General features: G+C 37.1%; 1 protein-coding gene across 1 annotated transcript; it reads right to left on the reverse strand.

Moving 5' to 3' along the window:
• Positions 1–2,393: 2,393 nt before the first annotated feature.
• LOC142636114 (phospholipase A I) lies at positions 2,394–14,882 on the reverse strand. The gene is made up of 18 exons (XM_075810195.1): positions 13,968–14,882; positions 13,060–13,207; positions 12,827–12,905; positions 12,555–12,708; positions 12,235–12,444; positions 11,885–12,130; positions 11,627–11,789; positions 11,284–11,544; positions 11,073–11,194; positions 10,501–10,662; positions 10,125–10,317; positions 9,860–9,996; positions 8,811–8,949; positions 7,951–8,157; positions 7,358–7,829; positions 7,050–7,266; positions 6,873–6,962; positions 2,394–5,426 (listed from the first exon to the last, which is right to left on the reverse strand). The coding sequence occupies exons 1-18, from the start codon at positions 14,520–14,522 to the stop codon at positions 4,980–4,982; spliced, it is 4,002 nt and encodes a 1,333-aa protein (XP_075666310.1). The 5' UTR covers positions 14,523–14,882; the 3' UTR covers positions 2,394–4,979.
• Between the last annotated feature and the right edge of the window lie 11,793 nt (positions 14,883–26,675).

Below are 26,675 nucleotides of genomic sequence, written 5' to 3' on the forward strand. Positions count from 1 at the left end.
TTAAGGCCTGCTACTCTGAATGTCACCCTGTAGCTGTATCTAATGTAGCGGTTCAATTGATGAAGTAGACGACATAAGTTCAAATCTTATCGTATAAAAATAAAAAATCATAAATCCTATCATATATAAAAAAAAAAAAAAATGACGGAGCTGAAATTGTAGCTTCTATATTTTATCGTAACTAGTAAGTTACTCGTGCGATGCGCAAATTATTTTATAATATTTTATGTAAGACAATTTTAGAGAATGTTGCACATATATTATAAAGAAAAAGTAAACTAAATTAGAGTAAAGAAACATATACATTTTGAGATATTAAAAATTAGTTTAGTAGCTTCACTGCACTTTTGTAGCTTCTCAAGGTAATATTAATTTCTTTTTAAATCATGAAAACAAAAATAAATACAAAAGAGTTACAGGACTATGAAGATCAACTAATTTGTATTGTGTTCACAAACTACATACCATGAAATGAAAGTAAGCCTAATTCTTTTACCTTCTTTCACTCATCAATAGTGCGACATTAAGACATGGTGTAGATAAGTGCGTATGCATGTGTCTTATAGATAATTTAAAACTATGGTAGACTATGACTTTACATTGTGCACCAATTATTCTCCCTACTTATATACCTAAGACAAAATCTATCCAACCAAATTACCCAAACTTACATCATATTTAAGCCCCTAATTTAAAAAGAAAAGAGAAAAAAAAATTATCCATAGGTTTTGTGGCTTGATGGTAGTGAAAGGCCACTATGATGGAAGTAGCGGTTAATAGTCCTTATTTTTTATTTTTTGCTTTTGTTTTTAATACTAATATAATGGCTTAATCAATTAATGAGGTAATAGTAAAAATAAATTAATGTAAACTTTTGGGAAACAGTAAAAAAAAAACTTAATGAAAAGAGGCAAAAAAAATGCTAAATGTAAAATGAGTGCTACATAGAAGGACCTCATGCACTCTTATAAAAGGTCTCTCAGGCACTCTTACAAGAGGTCTCTGCTCTTTTATATATATATATATATATATATATATATATATATATATATATTTTTTTTTTTTTTTTTTTTTTTTTTGGATTGATGTGTATGTTTAACATGTGAGTACATTGTAGACCATTTTCCTGGGAAGGGTCATATTGTCGGCATCCCCTGTACCTCATATAATGGAAGCATCTAAAAATGTGTATTGTATAGTGACCTGAGATCACTATCACAATAATTCATGCCTCATGAAACATCAGAATTTTCATCGTTCTCTGAGAATTCAGGAAAAAAAATGGAGCCTAGAGTTGTAAAATTCCAAGCCCCATAAAAAAGAAAATAAAATTCTAATCTCCTACTTCTCAATTTGTATACAGTTAAACATTAAATGCTTCCTTCTAAATTTTATCAGGAGCTTCTGCAATGGCAAATGAAAACTATTCTACACTATACATTCATTTATGTTGACATGCACATTAGTCCTAAAACATGAAAGTCTAAAAATATATTCTAGAAGTCTTGTGTCAGTGTCCAGTCCAGTATGCTTTGCCGCATTCTTGTTTAGATACACTTCAAGAACATCCCATCTCCTCCAGCTGAAATGCTGAAATCATTATAATCAAAAGAGTTGATTTTATTGAGAAATCAATGTCTTACTCTATATTTTTGGGAATAAAACAAGAGAACAGTACCCTGACAAATGGTTCGGTTTACATATTTTGGATTTGTTTATCTTTCCTTGGTTTTGATATTAGGACCTTCAAGCACATCCAGTCTTTTCAGGCTGGAATTCATCAAACTAATCCGTGATCTTTGGTGACATTTGCTTATAGGAGACAAGTTAAAACTACAAGTGTAGCTCTAATTAATTCTTTAGTCAATTTAAACTAACTTGTTGGAGAGAAGGCAAGAAAGACTCAAATTAAATTTTTTATTATAAAAAAAAAAAAAAACCCTTGATGTGATGCAAAATGCTCTGTGCAGCATTCCTTTGTTAGTCTAAACAGCAATTGTGAATTTTCCAAAATACTCAAGTTTGAATGCCAACCCTGATGCACTACAAGTCTACATGGGACTATTGTTTTGTTCTTTATAATATAAGCTGTCCATTTTAATTCCTAGTATGGCAGAAATTTCTCCTTGTTTACCTATCTACTAATATCTAAAAGCTGAAATTTCGGTCCACTTAGGTCCATTAAAAACAATTTCGGTCCACTTTTGTCCATTCAGTCCACTTTGGTTCATTCTAAAACAAATTGTGTGTCATGTTATAACTTATAAATGGATTTTTATAGATCTCTTTTGTATTCATTCATAATTTTTTTTGGATTTCTACTCTATTGGATAGTGGGGAAGCAGGCTAGCCACTAGTATGTTTAATTCACAAACAACATTGCCCAACTAAAATAGAATAAAAAACAAATCTATAAATCTATTTCTGACTTTTTTTTTTAATACTAAGTAAATCTTTTACAAATCAAATGAATACAAATTGAGTCTCATTCCTGCATAAGATGATCACAAACTTTCCTTTGAAGGGTATACACGTTTGACTCAATCCTTCTTTCTTCCGTGTGAAAATTCTGTTGGTCGTTGATTGAAACTTTTTACAGTAGGGAAACTTGAGGCTATTGAGAGTGGCAAGCTTTCCCTAACAGGATATTTGTATGTAATTCATGAGCTTCACAGCAGGTAATGTAAACCATGATCTCCAAGAAAAAAGATTTCCAAAGTTCTGCACCACTACTCCAAGAAGTTGATTCTATGACATCAAAATCTTTAACATATCAGATGAGCCATCAGTTGTGAAGCTTCAGAAACAGGATGGCCTTCAAAAAGCTGCATAATAGATCCTTGTGCTCACTCTGAAAACATTATTCTAAAAAATACTTGCACCTAATGTAGGAACCTGACAAGAGAAATCAACAATCATAGAAGTTCTGGACTTGAAACACTGGCATAAGGCATTGTGCAGACTTAGAACAAACTGGCTGAAAGAGCTCAAAAATCATCAACTAGATGTTGAAGTCATTCTTAAGGATTCTGTAATTGTAACCGGGGATTCTGTTTAGACGATTGCTTTCCGAAACTTCAACAACAGAACACATGCTTGGCAGGATCCCGCTACTGTTTCTCCTCTTCTTCCTTCTCCATGTCATTATCAAGAACCAAAAACCAGGCTTGGAGTGACCACTGGTGGAAGCCATGTCCACAATTTGTCCCTGAGGCTTTCGGGAGCTTCCACATTGGTCTATTTCAACCTTGCTGAAATACTCAATTTCCTTCCTGACAAGTGATCCTACGGTGCCTCGTGTGCCTATTGCAACTGGAGCAATTGCAGCCATTTTCTCAGGGAGCTTGGTGCTAGCGGTGGTGGCTTTATACTGCATTTTTAAAGATATATGGAGGCTTCTGAATGAAGAAACTTCGCTCCTGGGTCTTTATCTTGGGTGGGAATTGCTTTGAATTTGGTTTAAGGATCTCTACTTTATTCTCTTTATCATGTACTCATTGAACTACTTTCCTTAAAGTGGACAGCATGAGAATTTGCATAATTGACGCTTTTAAATAGGACATGGTAATCATATCCTTGTGTTGCAATGAAAGCATGCGTGTTTTCCGGATTAATTTGTGTAATCAGTTGTTAATTGAGACTTCTCTGTTTATTATTGAACATATTGGTACGGATAAGACAAATTGTTTTCCTGCATATTTACTCCTGCCAAACCAATATATGGACAAAATAGAAAATTCCACATGCGTTCGATTGTTTCCTCTTTTTCTTCATTGGGTAAAAACTTCTTCTCACAATGTTAGGTTGAATTTCTTTTCCTTTTTCACAAGCCTTGTCGGCTGACGCTTTCACCCTCTTGCTTTGAGTGCTTTTGTTGGTGTGGGGTCAAAGTGTTGCTCACATTTCTATTTCATTCTTTTTCTCTTTGATTATTAATGTCAAGATTAGTTTAGTCTTTTAATTGTAAATAGTGTCTGCTTTTATACTATTTGAAAAGTGTAATTATGCAGTTGTTAGAGTGAAGACTGACTTTTATTATTATATGGTTTCAGAGTAACAATTGATTAAACCCATTAGGTGACAGAAATCATCTTCCTTAATCCCCTAATAGAATGTATACTATATAGAAAACATCTATGCTTTGAATAGTTTATTCATTCAATTACTGCTTATGCTTCAGCGTCTGAGTTGATCAGTGTTAGAACACTCCATAATGATAATTTCCATTGTGCTCAAGGCTGCATTAAAGGTCAAATTTCTATTGGAACATTGGGTATGTTCTTTACTCTATTCCAGCCACCCCTCCCCTTACTACTCTCCTCTCCTTCCCCAATCACCCTTCCTTCCAGACATACCATTGGGAGTACTCGAAATAAACGCTTCATTTCTTCACCATCGCCAGTCAGGTACTCACTGATTCTGTGACATTGACTGCTTTCTAAACCTCAAATAGCAAACGTATTACGACAAGGCTTACAAAAGCTTTGCACCAGCAATGGCCTATGGGTCCAGCTAAGCACTTGCAGAATGTCTCCTAATTGGGTAATTAGTAATTACAGCCCTGTAATATCTACTTTAATATTTTTGGACGCGAAAAAGTCAAAGACTACAATGGCAGCCATATTCTTTTCTTCAAAATACAAATCACACTGTAATCGTCCAAGGACGCTCAGATCAAAGACTTGCTTCAAAGCAAGTGATAAGAACGAATCAATGAAGGGGACAATTATATCCCATATATCTGTATCATACAACATCATGACTGCTAAAGCTCATGTTCATGTAATGAATAACAAACACAATTTTTTTTTTTTTTTTTTTTGGTAAGCCTCAAAATTGGATGTTTCCTCTTATTCTCTTATATACCTCTAAATATATTCCGCACTCCTGCTTTCATTCCCTTTTTTTATTATTATTTTTTTTTTCCATTTTTTGTTAAACTATGATTTTGATTTTATGTATGATATCTATATAACAAACTATTGTCTACTGGGGAGATGGCACGAATACCTCAACCTCCGATGTGCAGCCAGAGCATGTTGCAGAGCAACATCTAAGCTTGCACCATCTCGGAACAATGAGTCATACAAGTCACAGACAAACTGAGACAGCTCCTCCTCATCCTCATCCCAAAAACTAGTGGTATGGTCACCACTTTTCTCAAGGTCACTATCTTCCCAATCACTCACCGGACTGGCAGGTTCAGCTTCTTCATCTTCTGCCTCTTCATCTCCAATCTCAAACTTCCCATTTTCAAAAATATTGAACTCCCCTGATCCATGGAAGGTTGTCATCTGTGTTTCAGGGGGCTCAGTTGAAGAACATATAACAGCTTTGGCACCAGAGTCAAGAAGGGCCTTAATCAGACCTGAGTTAGGCCCACAAGTCCCTGTGCAAATTATTATTCTATCCCTCCAAGCTCCAACCTACAATTATTCAAGAAATAAAGCATCAGCCACATCAATGAAAAAGAGATAGTAATACATAAAGCAACCCTGCCTTAAAAGACCTATGCTCTCTCGGAAAGAGAAACTCAAACCTTGTACCTTTTATGGATCACTAAATTCTAAAATCACCAATATTCACATCTTTGTGTTGCATTCCAATGTTCTTAAAGAAAACAATGAGATTTGACAAGATGATAATAGCCTTTTTCTTACTAGCAAACTATGAACTTGCTATTACTTCCCCCTTAATTCAAGGTTATCATTCTTTAAACCTTGTTTCCAATAGAGTAACAGAGAAAAAACACATACAATTTGGGGACTTGCAACATAACACAAATAATTATGCTAATGCAATGATCCTAGGGACCAAACCCAGGACCCACTTTTGGAGGGACTAACCGTACCTACTAATGGCCAGTGATGAAAAGCTCAGAGAGCATTCCTTAAGAATGAATGTCATTGACACAACAGAACACAACACAAAACAATAGGAAACCACGGGCTTATTGCAATATAACTCTCAGGTGTTAAGACATTCTACTACATTTGTAAAAAAGTTGGAAGCAATTCTCTTATATTAATCTAAGAGCTCTTATCTTCATGGCCCAAGTACAATACTCATTGTGTAAAAAAATATTTGGGGTATCAACTTCAAATATATGACATGCAATTAGAAAGAGAAGAAATGTAAATTATTAAGATTAATATATTTTAGAATATGAACCTATTGTTTGAGTGAATTTTCTTTTGCAGTTATGATGTTATTAAATTATTTTTTTATATTCTTCATTTCATGTGTAATTGGATTTGATTTGACTTTATGATGGTTTTTTATTCAATTTCTATTGTTTCCAAAGTAACTAAACTTGAGCAAGAATGCCATAATCCAAATATATTTTTCCCCGGATAAGAAGTATTTTAAATTATTTGTCTTTGATATAAATTTAAGAAAAATAACTATACAGCCTCTTTTTACATAAACAATTAGTTCACAACCTCTTGATAATTAACACAAGGAAATAAATGCATTTGTCCCATTAACACATGGAAATAAATTAATACTTTTTTTTTTGATAGGTATGGAAATAAATTAATACTTTGACATAAATGCAAAGCTTTTGTTGAAGAGAATAATGTTTCTTTCTCAAGGAATGCATCACACGTCAAAACCTTAGGCTATAGGCTAATACATCAAGGCGAGAGCTCTTGTTTTCCCCCTTCTAGAATTCTAAATCATCACTCCCTATGGAAATCAGATTATAACTGAAATTTAATTTTTGGGGGGTTGGGGGTGGAAGATAGATACAGATAGTTACAGAAGTTGAATAAATATTAGACTACTAAGTACTAATCATTTCCAAAGCTCCACAAAATTTAGTGGAAAAGGGAAAACTATGTAAATGTAAGTGAAAGCCAAGAACATACCATCCATCGAACATCATCAGGAGTTAAGTGCATAGAAGGGACCGTTCTACGGAACATATATGCCCCAATTTCTTGGTCATCTTCCATGACCTTCAAAAACATAACGGACTTATTAATTTGACAACTTCATATTAATGAAAAAAGAAATCATCAGGAAAGAGAATTAAAAAGAAATACTTGGGTTTGGCGCCCTATATAACGATGGCCAATGCCTCCAATTTGGAAGTATGGCCTAAATGAAACCAAATCAGAAACAGTTGAAATATTGGCAAGAACTGATGCCCCCTTTCTGCGATGTCTTCGCATTACCGGCAACAAACTCAATTTAACACTCTGTACAAATTTCTCTGCAAGCTCTCCAGGTTCAGCAACCACAAATACATCATTCTGCCAACTAGAGATATATGTAGCTAGTAGGTTAGGAATAAGACTGAGCATTGTCAACATGAATATTTTGCAATTGAAACAACAGCGGCCCTGTTTACCTTAATATTGAGCCAATCGAATCATTTTGGAGGGACAAGTGTATAATGCCCACTTGCGGTGAGTTCTGTAATTTTTCATGTAATGACCGTACAGGTAAAGAAAGCTGTCTAGGCCCTGAAGGAGACTTTGGTGGTGATACAGCTGCCTTTCCAGATTGGCCATCTAAGCTTAAAGGAGGGACCATATCAATTCGACCAACCCTCTGTGGGCCAAAATCAGGACTGTATAGCAGTGGGCTTGACGGGAAGCTTCCAGTAAATAGAGGTGATGCAAATGGTGTTGGGAATGTTGTTGCTGGCACTGTCTTCACAATCCCTGAAATTCCTTGCAAAAGGGATAATCGTATTCCGTTACGGGAACAAAATGACTCGAGTGCACGAGCATGATGCACCGTTCTGCCTGAGTCTGGACTGTGTGAAGCTTCAACAAGCAGTACATTTCGCCTCCAACCAAGAGAAGGGCCATTCACATCTAGCACAGCAGAAGGAGATTTTATGGTAAAAAGAGTACAGACAAAGATAATATCCTCCTGAAACCACTGGCCATAAAAAATATCCTCCTGAAACCAATTACAGAAAATCAGTGCCTGTACCTGCACTTGACCCCTTTGACTTGGGGTAATGCTGAATTCTTATATTCTCTGACCACTTCTCATCGTTTTGGTAAGGAAGAAGCAGTCGCTCACAGACATTCTTGAAGGCATGAGAATTATTTTGGATGTATTCCTGGACAGAAGCTTCCAACTTCAGCCAGACAGCTGGATCAGTCTCATCCAGTTCCATATCACAACGCTCATCAACTGCAATGGCAGGCCATGTAGAACACCGATTGAGAATCAGAACTTTCAGTCAAAATGATATTTAAGGATAACAGATGAAGAACGGAGAAAGTCATTTACATCCATGCATAGGGTGTATAAGAGCCAAGCTGAGCATATCACAGCTCAAGTTCAGCACAGTCAAAATTGTGGGAGCTCAAGCTCACCTCTAACTTGACTCAAAGCCATAAAATCCCAACTCAAGTTTGGCTCAGACTACAAATCACCAGACTCATTAGCCTCTATGCTGTGCTCGATAAACAAGTTAGAGATGCTCAAAACAGTGAATCCAATTGTCAATTCTCAGCTGCTGGGCTTTAAATTTTCCATTAAGTCTAAAGTTATATTTATAGTAAAATCTCAGGCATGTGTGTGTGCACATCTTTTTTTTTTTTTTTTTTAATTAGATTCAAATCCAATAGAGTAATATTTTAGCAATAACATGGCTGAATCATTAGCTTCTCAAAACAAACATCTACACCACAAATGTTTGAAATTTTCAAATTACCAAACATGGAGATTCACATGCCTATGAGCCAAAACATATATGGCTTGAGCTTGTATAATTCAATGAATAAGCCAACTAAGGCTCCAGACATGATTTCTGCATTTGAAATACATAACTCCAGTCTTACCAGGATTAAATCGAAAATACTGTATTTCTGGGAGCATAGGAAGCAATGTACTTAAAGCTTCCTCCACTCGATCCACAGAGCATGCACTCTCAATCAACACTTGGCCCGTATCCAGATAACGCCAACCACCTTTTCGCACCTAAGAACAGCAGAGATTTATATGAATCCATACAATAAGCAACTCTTAAGAATTTCAGTGGCAATGGAAAAAAAAAATTAAAAGACTAGAATCACTCTAGTATTCACAATATTATTGGTAACTCAGCAAATGGAAGCAATTTTACAGTCCCTGTTATTTTTTAAGTACATTTTCAATATATGCCCATAGGATTTTTTTTCCTCAATGTCTTTTGCCAAAAGGCCCAAAACAAAAAGCCATAACCCTAATACAATAGAAGATATTTAAAATAACATTGTACATCTGAGATTGTATAACAGCCTTCATCACCCTAAGTAATATGCAAAATTGATAATGAATGGCCAGGGAAGCATGGGGTTATTCATGTTCTCATATCAGGTACAGTAGAAGCAACATGGAGATCTAGATCTACTAATAAAAACTCCCCAAATTTCTGTTCGGGAAGAGAGGGAAGGTAAAAAGTAGGAATTAAACTCCAGATACAATCTGAAACCCAATCCTAAAAAGCCCTCTCCACAAGATCTAGCCAACAGAAAATCTTCAACAATATTTTATAAAATTTGACTGAATATTAGCTTTAAGGGTCACAAATAATAAATACACCAGAAAACCAAAAAGAAAAGATGGTTTTTCCCTTTTTCTGTAATTATTTATTAAAAAAAAATCATAAGATTTTTGGGATTTCAAGCACTTAGTTTTAATAAAAGCTGTAATGTTCTGGTGTTTTTATGTGTGTAAGGTGAAGAAAAGATAGTTTAGATAAGAACAGGGTGTTCACAGAACAAAATTTTATCCCCATTTCAAATTCACAAAATTATTGTGACTACTCTCAAAAAGTTGAGATTTAACTGATAAAGCTATAATTCATTATTGACCCTTTGAAAACAAAATAGAAGCAGTCAGTAGTAACCTTTGTTGGAACAGAACCACACCCAATGGAAACTAAGCAGTCAATTCTCGTGTCAGGCCAAAGAAGTTGTGCTTCTCTTATGGAAAAAACTGTAGGATTGTTTGCCACTATTGCACCATCTTGCCAGCGGTGTACATCTACAGAAATTTGTAAGGAAAATTACATAAAATAAAACATTAAAAAGGGAAAAAGCCTAACACACTCAACTTAATCAAGAAAAAAAATGGTGAAATGGATCATTTAAACAAAGAAAAGAACGGAATACCATCTGAGTAGTCATCAAGATAATATGGTGCAGCAGATGATGCTCTTATAGCTTGCCATACTTCATGCTTACAACTTCCAATAAAAGCACTGCGCTTATAACCAACTTCAGAACCTATAGTAGGTGATCCTTGCACAGAAATTCCAGAACTTTCTGACATTGGAAGAGGCACTTCTGGTGTCCCAGCAGGGTACTGCAATTTAAGATGAAAAAGGTGATTTAACAAAATTACCAAAAACAGAACCACCTACAGTTTTCACAAGGACCAAAACTGTATACACCTATTCAGCAGAATATGAAGCTACAATGCTAGTATTAATCGTGTCCAAAAGTAATAATGTGTCCAAATGAAATAATGGAACTCTTGGCAACAAACCTGATAATTGCGAAATACGAAAGGCTGAGCTGGCATAACGCTCACCAAGGTTGATACAACAAAAACTTTGGGAATGCTTTTCACTGCAGACTCTATCAAAAGATCCCCATCCTCATCAGCACACATTTCCTGCAACAACCTCTGAAACTGATCTGCACTATGCTGCAAGATAACATCTTATAGTATCTTTTTCCAAGTAAAGGAAGAATAATTACACTTAACACAATGGATAAATATTTTAAAATATAATAAGTAGAAATAAAGTTTTAACTAATGACTTTGCTTCATTTACTAAAATTCCAACCTTTTGAGAATCTAAGTCATTCACAAAAAATAATACTGTAAATACATGATGACAATTAATTAGAGAGTTGGCAACTGACCAATTATATTTATAAGAAAAAGGTTTACCCTCCTATCCACCCCAGAAGAAAAAGAATCTTGTTAAAACGATAAAAAATCTTGTGAAAGATGCTAATTTTCTTCTAAAAGGCACACCTCCACATAACAAAAATATCATGAAACTTATGAAGAACAAGATAGAGCAAAAATGAAAGAAGAATAACCCATACTTTAGATCCATGTACAACAACTCTAAAACTCTGTGATGAACTTTTATATAGCTGATCCAACTTTTCTCTCCAAGTTGCAGCTTCATTGTCCTTTGGCACAGATTCAGCAAAGACAAGTTTTCCTATGTTTTCATTATTTCAGAATGGGATAAATAATTTGATAATTAAAAAAAACCTTCATATATACCATTTCCAACTTTAACATACTCACCAAGATTTTTGTATATTTCTTCACATTGTTCCAAGGTCATAAGCTTAATACCAAGAGCAACAGCAAGCATGCCACCTGTTGATGTTCCACATATAAGGTCGAACATTTCATGTATCCTCTTTCCGGTTCCCTTCTCTATTTCTTTCAGAATCTGTACAGTTGCCAGACCTTTCATGCCACCTCCATCCATTGAGAGTATGCGCAGTCCTTGCTTTGCTACTGGTCTCCCTCTTATGGCACGCCGTAGATTTTCATTCTCCCCTAAGAAGGCACAAAATAAAATCATATCCTACCAGGTTAAACAATCTCAAAAATACAGATATATTTGAGCCAAAATACAGACCCAGAATTGCCAAGGCACGAGCTGCTGCTTTATTCACACGTGGTTCAGGTGCAACTGTTAAGCGCAAGAGAAGTTCCCGCAAACTTTCAGAAGTAACCAGAATACGGCGGTTCTCTAAACAGAAGGCCAAATTTCCAAATGCTAACAAAGCTAACCTTTGTACCTAATGAAAGACAAACCATAAGTATAAGTTGACAAGGCAATATAAGGGAAACACTTAAATCAAATATATTATAACAAGGGAAGTAGAGAACTTGCCTCATGATTTTTATGCGCACATAACATCTTTAACGATTTCAATACATCCTTGGTCAACATCTTCTGAGCTACAGTGTCTGATGCAAAGGCTAACTTAACCACAACTTGCAATACAGATATTACTTCTTCCTGAACAGAAGATTTCAGCACTAGTTCAATGGGTTGCATGATGTCAGCTTTCATCAACTGCATTGCAACAGAAACATCTGCAGAAAGTGATGAAAGAGCCGAGCATGCTTGTTCAACCTGTCAGAAGACAGAATTATTAAGACCATGCCTAACGGAGGAATATTTATGTTATATAAACAAATAAAATATTACTCATATTAGCAAGAATTACCAAAACATACCACATGACGATTGTCACTGCTTATCATACTAATTAGCTGCCGTACCGCATTCTCATCTTTACCAACAACTACACGGTTTCCTTGGTCTTGCATTATCTTCGCTAGTGCTGACGCTAGTAAAGGGTGATGACAAGAAGAAAAACGGAATATAAGAGAGAAGAAGGCGCTTAGCTTATGTCTAGATGCAACAAAATAAGAATTGTTTTCCATCTGCAATTACCAAAAAAAAAACAAAAACAGTACACATATTCAATTTGATACGTTATCTACAATTAAAAAGACACTAAGAAAGGCCAAAGGCTCCTACTAGTTCTGTATACCTCTATTTGCACATTCACCGATCTTAAGTTTTCATCTGCTACAATCCTGATATTCGCAAGAGACAAATGGCGAAGTTTGTGCAATGGCAAAATTTCAGGAAGGAATTCAAGAGGATTACCAAAAAGCCTCAAAACCCGTAACTCAGCCATAGCCCTAACATAAAATTAAAAACAATTAAACCCAGAAAAAGTACTAGACTTTACAAGATTTTTGGAAACAGGAAATACAACAAAGAATAGACCAAAATATGCTGATTTCATACTAAGATGACCTGAAGTCAAGGAGAGGCCGGACAAGCTTGTTGTGCTCCAATGATAATTCCTCCAGTTCAACGCACTGTCTCAGTTCTACTGCTTACATTCCAACCAAAATCAGACAAGTGGAAATGTTGCATGAAAAAAAATGTCTACCCTGAGTTTGAGTTTGTTTGTTCCATTCAAATTTGACATAATTTAACTTCAATAGAGCAAACTGGTTAGAAATACAAAATAACTCCATGCTTACCAGGTACTGAAACCAGCATGTTGGAATCAACCCTAAGCACTTTTAAGCTTTTCAGCTCACCAAGCTCTGGTGGCAAAACTGTAAGCTTGTTATTATCAAGATACAGCTTCTCAAGATGCGGCAACTGTGTTAGCTCTACCGGCAACGCCTGTCAATAATAGACAACTAGTAGGTACTAAAATGCTGAACTTAAATCAACCAAGTCCCGACCCAACTACCAAACACAGATCAAAACCACAATATTTGACCTCTGCAGCTTTTGCTAGCTCTAGTTTGAAATTATACTTCAATAGCTTTAGTGCCACACCATTGCCCAAAACTTTGGAGCAGACAGTTTCTACTTACTAGCACTAGCTCATTACAATTACACCGAACTTAGTCAAGCATTTAAAAGAACTACAGAATCCCATTTTTTGCTAATTCAGTGCTAAATCATGTCAATATTGCCCATTAACCTCAAGAGAAAGTAACAAAATCTATTCTTTTGCCATCTCTCAAAGAATTTTATGAAAATATATATGTTTTAACTCCTAAATCTGGATCAAGTTCTATTTTAGTCCCTAATATTTGAGAGGTTCATTTTCAATTCTTAGAAAATCATAGACATACCAAGTTAATCCATTTTTCACCACAAGCACCCGATTTAACTTAAAAGAATCTCCCAATATCCAAACACATCAAAAGGGTGAAACCTAGATACAGTTTATTTAGATGCAAACATAAGGCTCCCCACTAAAATTCAAACACAAGTGCATTGATCAATACATGCATAAACATTATTTCGAGCAGAATTATATTCAATCTAGCTATGCGTTTAAATTTAATTGAAGAATCAAATTATAAGTCTTGTCCCATTAAAAAAACCTATCAAATGAAAACGAAATGAAATGAAAAAATTGAAGACTCACAGACAAACCACAGGCACCAAGAGAGAGCACAGTGACAGTCCTCCAATGGTCGCCGCATTCGGAGACGCCGCCTTCGTTAGGCATCGGCGGAGGGAGATTAGCCCTCAAAAGTCTCGTCAACACGCCGGTACCGTCGCTCTGCTGACCCGACCCGGCCACCTTGGTCATCGTCACGGACCGCAGAGGCTCCCTCCGCTTCACCACCGTCATCTCCACAGCCACATTCTCATCCTCCGCCTTCAAATCCACCTCCACCGTGTCCTGCGGCATCGGCAGCGCCACCATGAGCTGCGACTGAAGCCTGAGAGCCACCTGCTCCTCGTCGTCCCCAGCCGACCACTCCAACTCGATCCGAAACCCTAGCTCCTGATCTTGCGCCACTATCGACGACGCCGAAGACGACCGCGACGCCGAGCCAATCGTCGTCGACGACGAAGACGAAGCGGAGGAAGACGAAGACACGCGGCCGGGACTCTCCACGGGTTCCTCATTGCCGTAGCTCAGAGCGAGGTGGAAGATCTCCGAAGGTCGCTTCCAGCCTAATCCCCAAGACATTGTGCGAATCCGGATCGGAGATTTAGGGTTTCGACGACGCGATCTGATCGGACGGCTGGGATTTGAAGAGGCAGTGAAGTCGCATTTTGCTCGGGATTAGAATGCGAAGATGATGATCATTGTAGAGAAGAGGAATTTGGAGAGAAAAGGAAATTTAGTATTAGGGATTTGAGAGAGAGAGAGAGAAAGAGTCAGAGACGATGAAGTTGATAATGGCGGGAGAGACTGAGAGAGAAACGCCGGTGTTGAAGTCTACAGAAAAGAGAGAGAAATGTGAAACCGAAATAGCTGTTGTTGTACTATTTGTTTTTTATTTTTTTTTCTACATTCTTCTTCTTGCTACAGTTTTTTATTTGCTAGTGATTGTGAACAACTTGATTTCTGTTTAAAGTTTATATAGGAGTGTACTTTATAACGTTTATTTATTGATAATATTACTCTTTTACCCTTAAACTATCCCCTTTTTTTTTTAATTTAGAATTTTTTTTAAAATAAAATCTAAATGAGTTCAGTTTCTTTTTCATCACTTAAAAAAAAAAAAAAAAAAAAACTTTTCTTTCATCTTCTTCGATATAAATTGATACGGAGTTTGGCATGCCCAATGATATAAAGGTAACGAGTTAATACTTGTAAAACTTGATGAGATTGGATTGAGTTATGAGCAGGAATGGCTTAATGCATTTAGAACTTTAAAAATATTAAATAGTTCCTAAACTTTATTATATGTAAAATTATTACTAATTAATATGAATCACATAAATTTTTTTAAAAAGTTTATAGACACAAAAAATTTGACAAAATTTTTCATACTTATTAATATGTTAAATTAAAAGCTATGCTAATGCCACATAAAGTGACACAACTTATGTCACAATCGCCCACATGACGAGTTGTAAGTGGTAGAGATGTGACCTCACATGGACTTCTCTCTACCACTCACAACTCGCCATGTGGGCAAGTTGTGTCACTTTATGTGACACAAACATAATTTGGTAGATTAATAGTAGCAAATAAAAGAATGATATTAATAGTGGACCTAAGTAAGAACTAGTAAAAATTTGCCAACTCAACTATTGTGAAAAATATTGTGAACTTTTTTTTGTGTATTGCTCTCTTTTTTATTTTTTGAGAATGTTACATTCTTAGTATTTTTCACAACAAATCCTAGGTGTCAAATTGTCACTGATTCTAATTTAAACCTACTACTAAAATTATTTTTTTGCCATTAATAACGTCTTGTAACAACTTGTTACTTAGGATTTTCTGTAAAAATGTTGTAAAAAATGCTATGGATGTAGCATTTTTCTCTCTTTTTTTCTTGTCTTTCATTTGATAAAAATAAATTCTAATTTATTTGTTAGCTAATATTTGGGCTTAATTAATCAAAAAATAACTCTATTGGTTAATATTTAGGGGTCTTCTTTCTACTTAGGGCCTTAAGCGAACGCATCAATTGCATCTACTATAGGGCTGACACTAGTTATGAGGTTTCCCATATGGAAATCAAATGAACCACTTGTTTAAAAGAGTTTTGTGCAATTCCTTGCTTCCCTAGTCACCGACCGGAATGGTGCTAATCCTCTCATCATCTCCACTTCATGTGTCAGCATTCCTCCTCGCCCTCCCCATCTCATACTCAATTTATGTGGAGTTTCGATAAAGATTTTTAAATATCCATCAATTTACTGATTTGCCAACAATAACGTCACCTAAATCGTTAACATCGACAAGACAACCAATAGGTACAATAGATCAAACCGAGGTTGACAACATCCACGTACAATAGTCGACAACGGTTTTAATTCCTTCAAACCTAATGTGATTAGGTCGATTAGTGGGTTGACACTAGACAACTTGTGATCACTTATAATACGATTATAGTTGAAATTCCCCCACCTCCCCCAATTATCAAATTATTAAAAAAAAATTATAGCTAAAATCATTGTATTTTTAAAATAATTCTTAAAAATAAAGTTGAGTTTTTCAAAAAACAATAAAAATAATATTAGGAAGTGAAGAAAATGGTAACATTGAAATGTTTCAAATTTATAAAAACTAAATTGACTAATAGCGTGTGAGTATGGCTTGGTGGTAAAAGTTCTCATATTACTTCACACGATACTTGGCATGAGTTAAGTGGTTTAAGCAGTGGTGCTTCTACAAATGTGTTGTACCCACAACAATAACCACATCAAAACCTTGGTAGTACACATGGTATCACCTAATCATCACATGGTATAAGGTCAATGAATTAACACTGAAGATCCATATTTTATTCATCAAAAGAAAGATGAAGAAAAAAGAAGAGAAAAAAAAAATACCTATGTCCAGAGTAAATTAAACTTATAATAAGTTACAAGTAATAACCAATATCATAACTTGATCAATGCAATGGTGGGTTTGTGGACCAACATAGTCTTCAATGAGAGACTTTTGCTTCTACTATTTTCTTTGGGTTCCGACATCAAGCTTTTGATCATCAAACAATGAGATCATCTAATCATTTTCACTCAATATTTAAAAACAAATTATATGAAAAAACAAATATGCTTTTACTTTTTTTTTAAAGAGAATTTTAACTTATGGCTTATGCTCTTGATGATAGTTCTTTATCATCATATTAAGACACCAATCGATTTTTGATATAGGCGGGGACTGGATCACATATCTCTTATTCAACAATGAAAGATTTTACCAATTGAGTTAACTAGAACTCACGATATATGTTTTTACAAACTAGCAAGGTTAGTGACACAACTTTATATAATCCTTTTCACAACTTTTTTTTTCACAACTTAGTAAGTTGTGATTGGAGTAACATTATTTTCACAAGAGTTCACCACAAACTTTTATTATACATCAATCAAAAAATGTCACATTAACCATTATGAAAAAAAAATGTGAAATTTTGTGTGTATCTAACTCTAGATATCCTATCAAAGAAAAAAAAACTCTAGATATAATTTTTCTAAAAAGAACTCTAGATTACTGTGAGAGTTGCTTTCATTAACATTACTCTTAAATTAATCAATAAATCTAGCAACACAATTGATATGGTCTATTATGATTTCCATAAAATGAAAATTGTACTAGTAAAAGTGATGTTCCCATGAAATTGTGATAGGTATGATATCACAACTTGAAATCTTAACAAAGACATTAAAAACTATATACCACTACCATTGTTCTGATTTTATTTTTAATTTTTGGTTAAAATGAGCCAAACCGTATGTTGGTTGTCATTGGACTTTTTTTTTTTTTTTTTTGTGAGAGAGTTTCATTGGACTTAGATATACAAATGCCCTAACATGATTTTATGTTACATCATGTAAGGATTAAAATAAATGAGGTTTGTCAAGAGTTTTGTAACTTAATTAACACTTTCTGTTATTTTCAATGAAAATGTCTAGGGTTCAAATTCATATTTCCTAACTATTGAATTGTTAAAATAAAATGAGGTGTTATATTTCTGTAGCTCTCATGTAAATATATTTATATATTTATAATTTTTTAGTGTTATAAATCTCTCAAAGAAAGATAAAATTATATTCTTAAAAAAGAGAAACTAAATATAAACATGTACTTTAACATTAAGTTGACGAAATGATTTTCATTTTTTTTTCACGACAAAGAAATAAAAAGGAAGTTGTGAATGACTTAGAAAAGCAAAATATTAAATTATAAGAAATAAATACCATTGGTCCCAGAAATAAATATTAAAAAGAACAAGATGTGAATGTGAGTTAGAATCACTACCTTCATTACCACAATTTTTCTAATTGAAAAGGACATAATAATTTGAATATTTATTTCCTTTATTTTTATAATTATGTCAAGATTTGAACCTTTGATATTTTATTTAAACTCACATAAGAATTTGAGTTTTTATAAGGCATACCCGTATTTAAAATAATCTAGAAAAACTATGGGGGTTTATAGAATTGACCATGATTTCCCTGAATGTGGAATCATCCGCTGATTGTGGAGTATATATTGTTATTATTTACTTATTTTAAACTACTCCTATATACTTACATAAACAAATCTCTATGGCCTTTTGTTTTGTTTTCTGTTCGCTTCAGCTTTGTCTAAATTGTTGCGTAATTCTCTTGACCTTTCTGCTGGAGCTTTCATTTGACTCCCAAGGAATGATCCCAATAACGTGATCCAACTCAAACTCTTGATTTATTTATTTTCTTGGGAATTTCTAAGGCAATACTATTACAGTAGTAGCTAAGGATGGACTATTATAGACTGACTATTTATCGTGATCTTTTACTACCACTATGAAAATCATGTCTAATCATATTAAATAATTGATTCTCATTTCTCAGATCATAAGCATATAAATTAGATTATAGTTAAGAAAATTAATTCTTTCCTATTTCAATATTATTCATCGCGCATTTTTTAGTTGTTGCAAATCTAGGGTTCGTTTGGTTAGGCATTTTGGGAGATTAAAATAACGATTTTAAAATCCAAAACTTTGTTTTACAACCCCAACTCCTCGTAACTTTTTATTATAAACGTTTATTTTAATCTCAAAAAACTGTGTTTTTAATAACTTATACAAACACATCCCTAGATGAGTATGTTTTATTTTCTCAAGCTAAATCTAGAATGGACAAAAAAATTTGGTTTTGCTTTCCATGTGTTGATAATGTTGCTCTCTTGAGGGAGAGAGGTGTGTAATAAAATATGACAAATTCGTTCCTAAAAAAAAAAATGACACATTCCTTCAATTTGACAATTAAATATGAATCTTTTGGCATCGTGGTTTGTGAAGTCATACCTTTCGGTTGTTTGAAAGGGTAGGGGAAATGAATGTCTGAATAGAATAAAATAGATATTTTTTTAATTAAAAAAAGAATATTCTATATATTCTTTAGTTTGGAAGTTTTGCAAGAAATAGGATGTGACTAAGAGAGAACGCTAAATTTGGTTTCTCTGTATTACTAAAAATAGGCAAAATTCATTGTCCTCATTAATTGTCAAAAATAAATAAATAAATAAAATTGAGGGTAATTATACCCCTCTTCCCCCTTTTTTTTTTTGATGAGAAATACGAGATTTTTATTAAAAAGAAGATAAGAACAAAGCATCATGAAACACTTGCGATTCAATGAATGGTGGACATTCCTCCATCCATGTTACAAAGAAATCAATATCTTTAGCATATGCAGCTTAAGCATGCGCAGGAAAGTTGGCTTGTCTCTTGACGTGTGAAACTTCAAAGGAACGAAATTCCAATAGCTTAAAATAGGTCCCGGCGACAAAACTAGCAATAGAAATCTGGGCATCCGCGGGCTCCTCAAGAGCGTGAGAAACAATGCTTAAGTCTGTTTCAAATTACGTCTCTGACTCCTACGTCCCATGCCAAGAGAGTAGCCTCATCCAACACCTTTTCTTCTACTTCTAAAGGGTCGAGTGGGAGGGGAAGGCGTTTACTTAGTGCAGCAACCACTGAACCTTCATGGACATGGATGATAACACCAACACCAATCATGCCGAGTTGAGAGAAGACAGTGGCATCCACATTCACCTTATACCATGGAAAATCAGGTGGGATCTAGCGATTATCTGTGGTGTTCTTGAACTATAAGGGCCGAAGGTGGGCATCCTGGTACTCCATAAGCAAAAAGGGCTTTGGTCATTATCTCGTAGGGTGGTTGGCGGGTGGCTCTGAGTCGTGTCTTGTTCCTGCTAAACCATATACCCCATGCTGTAGCAACAGTAAGCTCAAGGAATTCTGTACCCACGTGTTGAGTGAAAACCAAATGCCAAAGAAAGTCCATTAAATCTTTGTAGTTGATTCCGTGTTTATCAAAAGGGATATCAGAGAGTTTCCAAGTTTCTTTTGCAATATGGTAATCCCAAAAAAGGTGTCTAGTAGTCTCTGGGGCTAGGCCATATGCTTCACAAATGGGGTTATCAAGGACATGTCGATGGTAGAGATCTGCTTTCGTAGGGAGGATATTTTGACAAGCTCGTTAGGTAAAGAGCTTTATTTTGTTTGGTATATGGAGGTTCCAGATCCTTTGCCAGAAGCTACTCTAGTTAGTGCTATGAGAGGTCTCTGTAGTATGAGTGCTTTGGGTCATGGACAACGCCACCTTGTAGGCACTATTGACTGTGAAACTCCCTTTAGGCGTGTAAGCCCATACCAGTCTATGCCTCAGTTTGTGGCGGCTTAGAGGAATGCTGAGGATGGAGTTAACATCATCAGGTAGGAAGATTTAAGTGATCAGTTTAACATCCCAATCACCGAAGTCCGAGTTGATAAGGGAGCTAACCTTCAAGTCCAACGGTAGTAAAGCTGGTGGTGATATCACACGGAAGGTTGATGGTCATGGGAACCGACGGTCAATCCAGATGCAAATGGATTGACCATCTCCCACTTGCCAATGGCAGCCCGATTTCACTACCGGTAGGGTTAAGAAGATGCTTCGTCATGTGTATGAGGGTTTGGAGCCCAACTTTATGTGTAGGAAGTCTGTGCTTGGGAAATAACGGGCCTTAAGTACACGGTAAACCAGTGACTGAGAATTTTTCTATAGCCGCTATCCTTGTTTAGCTAGTAGAGCTAGGTTGAATGCTTTTAGGCCCTGGAAGCCCAGCCCACCTTTCTCCTTGGGGGTGCACATTTTTTCCCAGCTAAGCCACGCCATATTATTTCTACCATCTTTTTGGCCCACCAAAACTTTCAAATCATCCCAGTCAAGTCATCACAGAGAGCATCGGGGAGCTTAAAGACACCCATAGTGTATGTGGGGATAGCTTGTGCTATCGCCTTGATAAGTACTTCCTTACCTGCTTAGGATAATATCTTCTCCTTCCACCCTGAAAGTTTGTTGTCAAGCTTCTCCCTCAGAGCTCTGAAAGTGTTTTGTTTTAATCTACCCACTAGTGAAGGTAAGCCCAGATAAGTTTCATGCTGTCTAATGACCGTTGCCCCAAAGCAATTTTTGATGTCTTCCTAAGTGTCTTGCGGAGTGTTCCAGCTAAAGAAAAGGGAGGTCTTTTCTTTATTAAGCTGTTGGCCTAAAGCTTTTTCATAGATAGCCAAGAGTTGCTCAAGATGGCTACATTGTTCTGTGGTTGCTTGGCAAAAAATGATGCTGTCATCAGCAAAGAATAAGTGAGAAATCTGTGGGCCATGTGCACTAGTAGAAACACCCTAAAGATGACCCTGTGCAGAAGATTGATGTAAAAGTGCTGACAGTCCCTCTGCACAAAAGAGAAACAAGAAAGGGGAAATGGGATCCCCTTGCCTCAAACCCCACGTAGGGGTAATGTGACCTCGGGATTTACCATTTATCTTGACAAAGTATGTAACAGAGGTAATACATTGCATCATAAGATTTACCCATCTCTCATCGAAACCATTTTCTGCATGATTTGTTTTAAGCAACACCATTCAACACGATCAAAAGCTTTGCTCATATCTAATTTCAAAGCCATCTCACAAACTTTACCTCTAGTTTTTTGATTGAGGTGGTGCATAATTTCCAATGCAACAATAACATTATTAGTGATGAGGCGACCAGACATGAATGCACCCTAATTTTCACTAATGATAGATGGTAGGAAATGCTTCAGTCTATTAGCAATGACTTTGGATGTGAGTCTAGAGATGACATTTCAAAGACTTATTGGCCTATACTGAGTTATTTTGTGGGGTTTTTAACCTTTGGGATGAGTATAATGTGTGTTTCATTGAAATTTGGAGGTACAATACCTAAGTTCAAAAAGTCTAGAACAGTTTTTGTAACACATTCACCCATAAGAGACCAAAAGTGCTGAAAGAAAAGAGGAGGCATACCATCAGGTCCCAGAGATTTTTTTGGGTGCATTTGTTTGAGAGCTTTGTGAACCTCATTCGTTGTAAAAGTTTGAGTTAGAAACTTATTCATGTCTTCCGTTACCACTGGTTGAACAACATCAACAAGCAATGAAGTATTAGTAAGGCCATTGGAGCGGAAAATATTGCCAAAATATTCCAGAATGATGGTCTCTGTAGTATGATCATCCTCTGCCACCTCCTTGTTTAATCACAAATACCTTGAATGGAGTTTCTATCTTTGAGTTGGATGCTTTTTGATGGAAAAGCGTAGTATTACGATCACCATCAGTAATCCATAGGTTTCGTGATCTTTGGTGCCACATGGTGTTCTCAGTGTCAAGCCAACAGTTCAAAGCAACCCGAACATCATATATTTCAGCACTATTTTGGATGGGGTGCTGTTCAAGAAGTTGAAGCTTCTTATGAAGTCTTGCAATCTACTTCCCCACGTGACCAAAATCATTTTTGTTCCATCTCGACAAATGTTCACGGCAACTGTCAAGGTAGTTCATGATTGAAACACCATCTGGTTTGTACAACCCTTCATACCAAGCATCTTGGACCATGTCAGCACATTGTGGGTCCTAAAGCCGCATGGCTTCAAAGCGAAACAAAGGTCTAGCACCAAGCTTCCGAGGTTTAGGGCGTTGCAAGTGGACATAGATTGATAAGTGGTTTGATGTGGACATGGCAACATGGTGGACCGTGGAGTAAGGGAAGAGCGACCTCCAAGCATTGTTCGCAAGCGCTCTATTGAGACGAATGTGAATGCGTCCTTCAATGGGGTGGTTTTGGGACCCAGTGAAAGGGGAGCCAACGTAGCCAAGGTCATTGAAGTTAAAGAGATGAATAGTTCTACAGAAGTGATCCATCTGACAAGCCGGACGTAGGCAACCTCCTGCTTTCTCAAACTGGCTTGTGATCTCATTGAAATCACCGACACAAAGCCAAGGAAGACGATTGGATCGGCTAAGAGACTCAGGGAGATTCCATGTTTCCTCATGTTTATTTGTTTCAAGATGTCCATAGAAGCCCGTTAGCCTCTAATAGAGTCCTGTGGTGGCACAAAACACATGAGCCTCAATAAACCAACGTGAGAAGTTTTGTACATGTACCTTAGTATCAGGTTTCGACAAAAGAGATAGACCGCCACTCAAGCCATCACTAGAGACCACCAAGCCTTGATTATAATCCTAGTGCTGCTTTTTAGCGTTCAACTGATCTGTAGAAAGTTTTTTCTCCATCAAGAAGACACAGAGGGGAGCTTGTTTCTTTAATGCTCTCTTAAGAGCGTTAATTGTTCGGGGGTTCCCAAGCCCCCGATAGTTCCAACTCAGGATACTCATTGGACCCGGCGTTGTTGCTAAGCAGCCACCACCAATCCAAGGTTGTCTGCCATAATCTTTCCCAAGCTCTTTCCTTCCTCGTCTAACTTCTGTTTTTTTTGTGGAAAGAAGAATCATGCATGGTAGATATATCCTCAGTCTTACGTTTTGGCCCAGTACTTGGCAAGGTGGTGGTCTTTGTGTCTAGCATTGGTTTGAGAGGCCCAATTCTTTTCCACGTTCCTTGGGCTGGGTCCAGGACTTTTTTCGGCCCATTAATGTGCAAGTGCTCCGGGTCCAACATGTGTTTGGTTTGGGTGTCAATCAGGCAGGAGGTACTAACTTGAACTGCTGGAATGACAAGGTGTACGAGGTTAGGAGAGCATGGCGCGAGTGGGTCCTTAGAATCCGTACCTGCCATATGTGGAATGGTTGACTGTGATGTGTTTGGAAACTTTTTCAAATCATTGTCAATCTTTGCGATATGCGTGCTGAAAAGATTCGAATCTACCAAAATTTCCATGTTAGTTGGAGATTGTAGCGTAACCGACTCCGGGTTTGTGGAGGTGGCCATATGGTGGGAGTAAACTTTGGTAATGGTGTTTCAGTGCACATCACCATCGTGGAAGCCCGTTCTGTGGTTGGAGATGGCATTGGACAAGGAGGGTGAGGTGGGCCACGAGGAGTGTTGAAGTTTGGCTTGGCCTAGTTGTTAACCACTTGCGGTTGTTGATGACTGTTTGTGGAGGCTTGCAGCCAAGCCCCATATTGTTGTTCATCAATATTCAGCGTGTCGTAGCTATCAGTCCATAGTGTGCTGTCCTTTTTAGTGTGGTTGAGGTGACCACACTAGTAGCAAAAAATCAGTAGTCGTTCGTATTGGAAAGACACCCATTAAGGTTCCACCTCACCAACATTTACCTTTCTTCCTCTACAATGGGGTTGGTTGATATCGAGATGGATTCGAACTCTGAGGTAGTGGCCGTGACACTCACCAGTGGGCGATACATCAACTTGCTCAACGATGTCCAAAGTTCTGCCTATGGCTTTTGTGGTGGCCTTGTTCATTCGTCGTAGGGGAAGGTTATGAATCTGGACCCAAAAAGATGCTCCCTTTAAAGTTGCATCATCCACCGATTCCTCACCTTTGGGGTTATATAGACCAATCAAGTATTTATTGAAAGACCAAGGCCCCTGTGAAAGTATTTTCTGTGGGTCAGCTTCATCATTAAAGAGTATCAGAACTGTATTGGAGCCCAGATTGCGAACTTCGAAGGTTTGAACGGAGCGCCACATGCTTCGTAGAGTTCTAGTGAGTGCTTCCAGATTAACTCTACGTTTTGTGAAGTGTCTAGTGAAGAGGACCTTACTAGTTGCTCTCCACAATAGGGGGAAGGTTGACAGTATCGTTTTCCTTCACCTTGAGGGACAGTTGTGCCCATTTGCCTGTGAGGTCATCCATTCACAGAGCACGTAGCAAGGTTGGTATATGGTGTGAAGGGGAGAGGTAGAAGGAAAGGGCTAGGAGAAAAAAAACAAGTTTCCACTAGGGGTAAAAAGCTTGATTCGAGGAATAGAGGCGAGGGTTTCATCGACCTAGGTTCTCCAGAGAGACCTACGTGAGAAAAAGTAGATAATTACCCCTCTTCCTTCAAGTTCCAAGAAATGACACTCTACCCTAAACTTAATAAGAAAAAAATACATTTTCTTCTGACATCCAATTGACCAAACTTTGTTAAATTAATATAAAAATATTGTGTACTTGTGGGGAGTAAAAGGACCCAAGTGGGCATATAGGCCTTTGGGCTGTAGCAAGGAGGGCCGACCTGCTCTTGAGCTAAGAATTTGTTAGTACTGCGAATCGGTCCATACGCCGAGGATCCGAGGACACACCCGAGGGTAAGTTTCTCCTCGGATAGACCAGGAGAACTAGGAGCTTCATTATGAAGGTCAAGGCCATATTCTGGAAAGACTGTTGGTTAAAAGGGGGGAAACCCTGAACCTTCGAGGTACACCGGTGTTAGAAAGATACTAAAAGCAAAGGCTGCCACCTCTACATTAAAGACTCTGCACCTACCTCTCTGGCCGCATTAATGGGGAAGTGACCCCTGAATAGTAGAATTGAAACTTCTGGTCACTATTCAAAGGCACTAAGAAAAGAAATATCTAGGAGGGAGTGGGTTGGAGCAACACGTGGATAAAACATCAGGAAAAGAAGTATTTAAGGGGGTTGAACGCCAAAGAGAGGGGGGGGGGTCTGTAACAAAGAAAGAAATTAAGAATTGTAACCTTTGAGAAAGAAAGAGAAATAATACAGAAGTAGTCCTCAGCTCACGTCCGAGGAGGTCTATTTGCAATTATCATGTATTATTTACAAGTGTTTGTAACTTTTAGCCTGTTATCAAGTTCTCAGTACTTCTAATCTAGATTTCAAGCCCACACTCTACAAATTTCATTGTTTAAGGCTCATTGGGCCTGAGCCAGTGATTGTCTTTGGGTCCAGGTGCAATTGTGCACTTACAATTGGCGCCGTCTGTGGGAAATCTAGTCTGGAAGGAGCTGGGATACTATGGCAGGCCTAGGTTCTCACCATGCAGAATCACAGGGATCACAACCGGAGGATCATTTCGAGCGTCTTGAGCATCAAAGGGATCGGGAGGGAAGTGTCCATACAGAATACCCTAGGGCTAATCATACTCATGGCGGGGGTAGCACCACCCACGAGGATGGTGCTAAAGCCATGCAGAAGGAGATCAATCGTTTGAAGAGGAAGTTACGCCGTGCTAAACGTAGGCCTTCACCGTCCTCATCTAATCCTTCCTCAGAAGAGGTCCGGGGAGGCAGTTATAGCTCAAGGTCATGCTCACCCCCCAGCGCAATGTCCTCTTGTGAGGAGGATGACCTGCCAGCTCGCAGACGCAAGAAGCTTCCTTCTAGGGGCTTAGGGAACGATGTTATGAGTCGGGCGTTGCACCAACTCTCCAA

This window comes from Castanea sativa, chromosome 5 (genome assembly GCF_040712315.1).
Source record: "Castanea sativa cultivar Marrone di Chiusa Pesio chromosome 5, ASM4071231v1".
NCBI classification, from domain to species: domain Eukaryota; kingdom Viridiplantae; phylum Streptophyta; class Magnoliopsida; order Fagales; family Fagaceae; genus Castanea; species Castanea sativa.

Excerpts from the sequence above, each read along its gene's own strand:
- LOC142636114 (XM_075810195.1), bottom strand. The coding sequence starts at position 14,522 with ATGTCTTGGGGATTAGGCTGGAAGCGACCTTCGGAGATCTTCCACCTC. Across the intron at positions 12,709-12,826 it reads CGGCCTCTCCTTGACTTCAG|GGCTATGGCTGAGTTACGGG; the intron begins GTCATCTTAGTA and ends ATTTTATGTTAG. Across the intron at positions 7,830-7,950 it reads GTCAAAGGGGTCAAGTGCAG|ATGTGAATGGCCCTTCTCTT; the intron begins GTACAGGCACTG and ends CTGCTGTGCTAG.